This window comes from Patagioenas fasciata, chromosome 2 (genome assembly GCF_037038585.1).
Source record: "Patagioenas fasciata isolate bPatFas1 chromosome 2, bPatFas1.hap1, whole genome shotgun sequence".
NCBI lineage: Eukaryota > Metazoa > Chordata > Aves > Columbiformes > Columbidae > Patagioenas > Patagioenas fasciata.
This window is the reverse complement of record NC_092521.1, coordinates 124,547,003-124,556,104: the sequence shown is the minus strand read 5'-3', so window position 1 is coordinate 124,556,104 and position 9,102 is coordinate 124,547,003. Positions and strand designations below refer to the sequence as shown.

Sequence of the window (9,102 nt, the reverse complement as noted above, 5' to 3'; positions counted from 1 at the left end):
AAAATCCATCAGGCTTCACGCCCTCACAACAGCTTCTGATGGCCCCGTGTTGAGGAGCCGTGTCCCTCCCAAGAACGCTACATCAGCCGAGGTGGATAAGAGGAACTGCAAAGCCACCAACTCTCTGGCAGCAACCACAAGGGATTTCCTTCTAAGTCTCAAGGACTGAGCAGATTTAATGCAGCTCGTAAGGGCTTAGCAGTGGTGCATTTGGAGTGATTCAGCTTTATAGCTCTCATTTAATTGTTTCTTTCCCAGAAATACAGTGTAGTGCAGCAAAATATATCCCCTGGGCCAAATTCTTTGCTCACATATAGTTTACACCAGTCTCTGTTGGGAGGTGGGGCTGTCTGGTGTGGGGCTTCAGGACTTGCCAGGAGACCCCTTGTTTTAGCTCTCCCTTAAAACCACAGAGTGAAAAGGAGCTAGTCCAGGGTGAGACTGGAGGGGAGATTCAGGCTAGGCATGAGGAAGAAATGTTTTACACTGAGGGTGGTTAAACACTGGCCCAGGTTGCCCAGAGAGGTGGTAGATGTCCCATCCCTGGAGACATCCAGAGCCACCCTCTTCTTCTGTAACAGAGGATTTGCAGTGTGATTGCTTTTGTTAGCCACCCAATAATAACCCTTTGTCTGCTTACACCATTCCTGGGTGTGCAAAGACACTGGCTGCCAAAAATCCGAGGATTTGGGGATGGGGATGCATGTGGGAACCATCTGGAGAAACCTGGAAATATGGCAGGAAAAGTCCTTTTAATCCACAGCTGTAGAGTAGTGGATGCCAAATGGATGGCAACAATTGCCATTATTTTTTTGTCAAGTCAAGTCAGTTTACAGACCAAGCGGTTAAAGCATCAATTCTATCCAAACCCACTTTGTCTTCTCTGTCAGCAAGCTCTGGTTTGGGCACTGCAAGTTAAAGCTTCATTTCTTTCCTATCCCGAGCTTGAAATCCTCTGCTGTGAAGCTGGGCAAGGGCCACTACAGGCTCCCTTCCCCAGCCCTGTTCAGGTTTTCCCTGCCACATCGACAATAAAGAGAAAATAAAAAAGTGCAAGTAGAGTCTCTGTGTTATTTCTGGCAGTCAATATTGCAAATTTAGTAAGAATCTAGATGATAGGACATTGCGGAAATAATACCATATTTACAAGCCCAGAGTAAATACTTTTCCAAAGAGACTTCCTCTGAGCCCATGCTGTAAAAAAATGCTGCAATTCAAGTGATGGCTTCGATTCAGCCTGAAATGCAAACCATACATACAACTCTGCTTTGCTAGTCTGAGACAGCGACAGTACAGCATGTCTTCTGCAGAAATTAGGTCCATTTCCCAGCAGGCACGCCACAGGCAAAACACATAAAAAGGCTTAAGAGAGGCATTCCTTGTTCTAGGATGCCAATAAGTAAATAATATATACCTTGCTCATCAGAGGGACATACAGCATGGCTCAGGCTCCTGAAGGCATGGTGGAGAGCCTGTTCAATCTGGCCACTCAGGGATAAAACTTTCTAAATGTGGTTGGAAGGGTTTTATCCTTGACATTTTATTCCCGGGACGCTTGAACTTTGGAAGAATTTGAAGCAAAAAAGTCTGGTTTCAATTTCTTTTCAAAGTGCATCAATTTGGCTTTGTCAAGCTTGAAAGAAAAGAAAAACAATCCTCAAACTTCATTATCCAAGAATGTTAGAAACAGCCCCAAAACTGGAAGGACACCAAATAAATACGTGGCCTTTAAAAGTGTGTTTCACCCCTGTTTTCCTCTGGCGTCCAAAAAAGTGCTCTGGCCCCTGCACCAGCATCAGCAGACCCCTCCAGCAGCAAATCCCATCACCCCAAAGAGGTGCCCGAGGGAACCAAGCTGGCTAAACTGTGGCCATGTCCCTCTCAGCTGCCTGCCTGCCTGCCCTGGGGTCTTGAACTCAGAGGATTTTGCCACAGGCCACCAGCGAGCAGGTTAAGAGCAGATCTGTGCATTTATCTGGATGCACACTGTACAGGGTGTATTTTGCAGGGGGAGTGCAACACACAGGGCTGTACTCACCCCCCCCAGCACCATGCTCGCTGCCCGCTCAATGAACCGCAAAACCCTGTGGGCAGCAGGAGACGCGTCCCGCCACAACTGAGTTTAACAAAGGCTGCTTGAAAAGCAGCGGGAAGATCTCCTCTGGCTGCCCACCACCTCTGGGAACATCTCCAGAGCCTTGCGCCCAACACGTGGTGCTCACGGCAGCTCCCAGAGTGTTGGAAAGAAAAGGCTGGTGTGTCAACCAGATCCAGGAGGAGAACAGCCTTCCTGTATCTTCCTGCTTAGGAAAGACAGATGGCTGGCAGAGTGGGAATTTACTAAAGACAGGTATTAAATGAGGAATGCCAACCTTGAAGGTAGCCCTAGCTCAGAGCAGCTGCCTGGGGAAGCAAGTCTGCCGTGCTGCCCCCACACATGGTTAGGGAACCAAATCCCACCATCACCTGCATCACCCTGGGGCAGCCCCATGAGCCGTCAAAGCGGCTGTAATTCCTCGCAGACCCACACCAGCCTTGTGTCTGGGTTTTTTTCCACTAGGCATGCAGTTTTTTTCCTCCAAAATGCCTTTCAAGTTGAGGGGACCATGACCCTACTGCATTTCAGCACCCTGTGGCCACTCTGCTCAGCACCAGGCCAGGAATGTGGCAGGCAAGCATTGCCCGTCTGCTCAAGGTGCCCCTGCAGACCCACTTCCACATGTTGCTCCTCACGAGTGACTTGGGAAGCTCAAACCAGGCACTGCAGAGGCGAGAAGAGGGACTGTGCTCCCACAAACCATATGCAAAGGAGTCAGAGCAAATGCTGGGTCTGCTGAAGCCCAGGAGATGGAAATCTGGCATATCACCACATGGTGCTGGGTCTTTCCCTGCAGAGTCAGCAAAGCCCTGGTCACTGGCACACAAGCCTTCCCACCAACGTGTCCAAAACCAAACCAGAAGATTACCAAGTTAAATTGCCTGGTGCAAAACTTTAAAACACGCTGTACTTTGCTAAATTTTGGACAGTCTGCAAAACTTCTGCCACAAGGGGATAATTGATGGTCTAACTGTGAGATTAGCATGCTTTGCAGTAGCATAGGACAACACTCCAGCAGCAGCATAAACGGGTGAAATGGTGTTGACATCACTCACTCATTGACTTTAAAGGGATGGTCCAATTTGCTTCCTTTGACTTTTAAAATAATGTTCCCTTCACAGTTCTTCCCAGTTACTGCTACAGCCTTGGGGCAGCAAACTATAAAATCCTTGAAATCCTTGAGCTCCACAGCCTCTTTCTAGTAATAATCTTGGGCTCCAGGTCCTGAGTCAGTTCCTTGAGCTTTTTGCTTCTCAGGGTTGAGATTTCCTGTTTCTTGCTCAATATCACAGAATCATAGAATTGTGTTGGTTGGAAAAGACCTTGAAGATCATCAAGTCCAACCATTAATCTAGCACTGCCAAGTCCACCTCCAAACCATGTTCCTAAGAACCTCATCTATGCATCTTTTAAAGACCTCCAGGGATGGTGACTCCACCACTTCCCTGGGCAGCCTGTTTGAATGCCTGATAACCCTTGCCGTGAAGAAATTTTTCCTCATATCCAATCTAAACCTCCCCTGGTGCAATTTGAGGCCATTTTCTCTCATCACTTGTTTCTTGGGAAAAGAGACCAACACCCTCCATGCTACAATCTCCTTTCAGCTAGTTGTAGACAGCAATAAGGTCTCCATTAAGCCTCTTTTTCTCCAGGCTGAACAACACCCATACCCACTATTTCTGGTTTTGGGAGGCCCCTCACCCTGGAGGTGCTTCTCTGCCTGGCCACAGGCTGAGCACTGTCTCTGCTCACACACTCCATCATCCAAAAGACCATCTTGAACAAAATCTTCAGCTGGAGCTGGAAACTGCTCTGTGTCACAAGAAAATCCCAGCACTTGTACATAACAGTGCCATTCCCTTTGCACTGGCTGGTCCTAATTCAGTTACACACCAAACAAGGTCAGCCAAAACATGGGCTCAAAAACCCCCAGGAGTAGCCTACAAGAGCAGCAAGGCTCCCAGCCTCCTCAGTGTCCAGTTTAGCATCTTTATGGAAAACATGGAGGAGATGGATGGCCATCACCTGCATGGAGGACACCTCACTACAGGGTGCAGCTGATGCAATCAGGGCAGGGCTGCCACTCAGGGGGACCTGGAGAAGATATGCACTGTCCATTCCTGTGCCTGGAATGGACTAAATCCCTGCAGGGTACTGGTGGGGACTTGCTTTTCCTGTGATGACACTGTCCTTACCCCTAAATCGTGTGATTTTCACTGAGAAAAATGAAAGATTCATAATTCTCCTTGCTTACGCCATATAAATCTTTCGGCTTGCAGGAAGTTAATATTCATCTCATTGGTGGATGGACAGGGCATTTTTCATCCTGATGCTGTGTACAGTGCAGCTCAGGACCTCTTCAGTTTAATCCCAGAAGTCAACAAAAAGCACCACAAAATAAAACATTCTCCAGGATGCCATAATTCTTTTCCTCAAAGTAGGCAGATTAAAAGCTTTCAAATGCCTCATCCTTCTCCTACCCAAGTTCAAAGTCAGGGCCTATTCTGAAGACTCTTGCACTGAGCTGGGTCTTCTGCTTCTTGAAGACACATCTCCTAAGAGACTGCTGGTTGTCTTTCAGGACATGTCACCGAGACACATGGGTCTGCTGCCATGTACATAGGCAAACTTCTCCATTACTTTAGACCATTAAAAGCCTTATATGAAGTGGTATCAACCTGTACCTGAACCATCCAGGACACCATGGACCTGAAACAGCACCTGGTGTTCCCAGCGAGGCAGCAAGGCTCAGAGCAGCCATGAATGCACAACTGTCCTGGTAGCATCATGGGACAGGGGAGGTCCTCCTCGTTGTCTGCTTCTTCCTCTAACCTTCACACGTACGTGAGAGCAGCACAACCTCAAAATCCTGGCAGGGATCCAGGAGGGAGAGCAGCAGGTTTGAGGAACCATTGCTCCCTCATTCCCTCTGCTGCTGTGCAAGATCCTGCCAGGTTTCCCTTTTTCCCCCTCCCCTCGTCCCAGTTTCCTGGCCAGCCTGCTGCACTGAGCTCCGGAGGTTTTCAGAGCAGTTTTCCCCATCTGCCTGCTGAAACAGCAAGAAGGGGGCCCCTTCCCCGGCGAAACAGATGTGGCTTGCCTTTGTGCAACATCTGTGCCTCGTGCTCCCATTCATTTTGAACAGTCTTGCCTTTGTTTACGAGGGGTTGTGCAGGGGATGCTTCAGAGGAGGGCAGCAGTCTGTGACCCAAAGGCTCGACTCCTTCCCTTCAAGTTCCATGCACAAACTGCCTCAAAACTCCTGGGTTTCTTCTGGTGAAAAACAATAAGCTTTGCTCCCACAGCATTCGGGAATGGGCAGTCCCGTTCCTCAGTGCTTTGGTTCCAGCAACAGCAAGTGGCTCACACTCATGGTTTCTGTGGCATTCCCAAACCCAGGGAAGCAACAGCGGGAACCTGGGGACTACCACAGATTCCCTTCCTCACAGCCCCCCTCACCCCAATCGCTTCTCTCGCTGCATTTCTGGGCTGCTCACCAGCTTTGACTTGGCATTCCCAGTGGGGCTGCATTGCTTCAGCTCCTCTGTGCATACCAGCAGCCAAGAGCAGAAGTGCTAGAAAGACACATCTTGTTTGTTCTGGGCTGCATTTAATATGGAGAGGAACACATTAAAATAAAATCAAATGTTATTTCCTTCTCACTCTTGATGAGTTTACCAATCCTGCTGCTGAGTGCCTGAAAAACTGCTAAAACTCTTACACATTTTGGCACCCAGTCCTGTTTTATTTATTTTAGTGGGGGTCACATTTTTTTCTGTATCTTGGGGAGGGGAGATTTTGATCCACTTAATTTCAGTTTTAATTTCTAACCAGTGGACTAGCACCAGGGAATAGCAGTGATTGCTCGGTGCCGGAGAGGGGCTCACAAAACCCACATCGTGATGCTGGCAAGGGGCAGCACTGGATTCCCTTGTTGGCCTTTCAGTGGAGACTGCCCAAATTGGCCGGTTGGGTTTCCCTGAGCTGGCTGTCAGGTTTTTTCCCTTCCTGGAGAGCAGGAAAGAGCATTCGTGGGATTCCAAAGGGGAGGGAAGAGGAGGACAGCGGAGCCTTTCAGCCCTGCGGGCTTTCTTCTAAACAGAATTGTTCATAAAAGCCCTGGCTCCAGTTGTAGAAAAAAGTAACCCTGTGTTCCTCCGTTTAAGCCATTCCTTTTTACAGAGGAAAAAAGGGAAAGAAAGCTGCTGGTGACTTGGCTCTGAGTGTTGCCTGTGTCCCGCAGACCCTGTCCCAGGCAAAGCCTGCCAGCAGCCACCCTCCAGCACCTTCTGCTTCTCCCTCGAACCCCATCACGGTATGAGCACCAGACCAGGACCCAAAAAAGGGTCTTTTCTGTCAGGGCAAGGCAGACTGGAGTTACTGAGCGTTTAAAACAAAGAGGGTAATAAAAGTATTTGGCATCTATGCCAGAGGATTAATAAAGTGTAATCACTCCTTCTTATTTGGACTACCTCATGTTAGGTGAGTGACAGAGCAGTTGTAAATGACTCGCTGGCAGATTTTGAAACCAGAAGAAAGAAGATGTTTCGGTCATGCAGTCATCCCCCAGCCCTCACCGCCCCAGCAGGTTGGGCACGTACAGAGCTGGATCCGACCAGCAGCCGGCTGCAAGCGCGCGCTCCCTGCTAACAGTGACGCTCACAGCTGCGCTGTCTCTAGCTTTCTGCACATGGTCACCCTCCTGCTGCTTTTGAAAGAAGCCAAAAATCACCTTGGGAATTTTGCTTAGGGTTTCGCTGCAAATGCAGCAAACAGCACAGCCTGAATTTATTCTTTGTGACCGCCACTGCCCTGCCTACAGGTGAGCAGTGCCCAGAGCAAACCTGGATTATGGGTGAAATCAAAGCAAGCAATACCGGAGCTCACAAAGGGGAAAGGACTGCAGAAGCAGACCTTGCCTTGCCAAGGCAAAATGAAAATCCTGGCAAAAACTGAATATCCCGCTCTCGCAGGGGAGACCACACCAGGTACCTGGCACAGGCTATATACTCTTTGAAAGGCTTCATAGTGAAGGCTTGCGCAGGAAAGCGTTACCGTGGACGAAAGGCTGGTGCAGGGAGAGCTGCCTTGCTTTTTTTCTTTGACAGGGAAGAGTTATTCCCGAGCTCAAAATGAGTGACAAAAGCCTTAGTCTTATCTATTTTTCCTGGTGCTGAAATTCATTAAGAAACTCGAAACATCCTAGGGTAGAAACCATAAAGCACAACACTAGTGTCCCCCGTAAACACACACCCCCACACACACCCTCTGGTGAAGGCACGGCCCCACTGCTCCCAGAGTTACTCTGAGTCATCCCCACATTCTCGAGGACATAAAAACATTTCAGCAACACAAGCGACACCCAAGCACCAGTTTCTGGCAGCAGCACCAGACGCCGCCTCAGTTCATCCATCACGTGCGTTTGCAATCCCTGCCTGACACCAGCTTTGCAAGGGCTGAGGTGTGGGAACAAAGATGAAGCCCCCCCTGGCATGATGCCCCAGCTATCCCCTCCCAGGACAGGGTGATGGGAAGTGGTGGGGTCCCCATCCCAGCTCAGCCGGCTTGTACTTGCTCAGACGGGTCTGAAAACTGGTTGCCAAGGGATGTTCCAAACTTGAGCGCTAAAACTAGACATGAAAAACCACCCCAAGGTTTGAAATGTGCTGCAGATGCAGAGGAATCTGCTGTCTCTGGGGAAACACGACATTTCTCCCAGGGAAGCATTTTCCCTTGCCAAACTGGCAGGTTTTCTGTGCCTTTTTGATGAAAATGCCGTGCTTTGGGAGGACCAAATGGAAAGCAAGAAGGGGCTCTTCGTGCTCTCCAAGACTATCTGCACTTTGCTGCCTTCACCCCATGCTCTTGCCTGCATAAAGCGATGTGACCCAGACTCTTTAAAAGGTGAATTTCAGCTGAGGAAGCCTAATCACCTCCCTGGCAGACAGCAACACATTTAGGCACAGCAGCATCAGGCACTGCCTTTACTGACGTCTGCTTTGTCCACCTCTAGTGTCATTAAAGACAGCCACGTGCCAGAGTGGGTCCCTGCCTTGCTTCCCTCACCATGCCCCAGTCCTCCAAGAGGTCCCTCTTGACTTGCTCCTGTAATGGAGACAGTCGGGACATGACCTCACATCTCATCCCATGGGGTTGGTGTCCCTGAGCAGACCCAGCGTTGCTTCCCGCCGTCAGTTTGGCAAGAAAACCCCTAAATCCTACCATGTCTCGCAGCGCCGGATGATGCGTTCCTCCTGGTGTGTCTCACTGCCTGCGATCACCTCCTGAGCTGGACACCAGCTGCCTGAAACTCTTCCATAAAACACCAGGAACACACGAAAAATTAAAAAAAAAAAAAAAGGAATAATAATAATAATAATAATAATAATAAATCCTCCAGCAACTAATCAACCCGCCTCCTCTCCCCGAGCCGTTAACCACGGTTGGGGGCTGTCACCCAGGGGTGCCCCTCCAGGCTCCCCGCAATCCCTGCTGCCCGACTCCACATTGCTGGGGACTGCCAAGTCCCTGCCACGATGCACCAGTGGGCGCCTCCTGTTCCCCCCAGAAGGAGGACACCCTGCAAACTTCAGCTGCAAGTTTTCAAACTTTGCCTCATCCCAGACCCACCTCCCTGTGGGGAGGGGAGCGGGGAGGCTGGGAAGGGGGGGAACAGGCATTCGAAGAGTCTCTTTTTCACAATAAAAGCCCTTCTTGCTGTTTTTTTTCTTTTCTTTTTCTTTTTTATTTTTTTGATACCGATGGCCGATTTGAGCCAGGAGGCACAGGTAAAGCAGGCTGGAGAGACATGTGCTCCTCCCAAGCTCATCTGCTCACAGTGACCTCAGTGCCAGCCAAGCAGAGGGACAGGGAGAGCCCCAGGGATCACATCAATCCCAGAGCACTGGCCCTGAAGCCAGGAAAATAAACCCCAAGTCTGCTCGTGGGTGACTGAGAAAACACCTTTTGCAGATCTTTATTAACAGTGCCTTTCAACAACAGTG

At 49.5% G+C, this 9,102-nt stretch overlaps 1 protein-coding gene across 1 annotated transcript in view; it reads right to left on the bottom strand.

Moving 5' to 3' along the window:
• GASK1A (golgi associated kinase 1A) overlaps window positions 1–8,728 on the bottom strand; it is an 18,686-nt gene extending 9,958 nt beyond the window's left edge. Inside the window, exon 1 of the mRNA XM_065833099.2 lies at window positions 8,321–8,728. Coding sequence (XP_065689171.1) covers window positions 8,321–8,323 — 3 coding nt within the window. The 5' untranslated portion in view covers window positions 8,324–8,728. The remainder of the gene's footprint in view (window positions 1–8,320) is intronic.
• Between the last annotated feature and the right edge of the window lie 374 nt (window positions 8,729–9,102).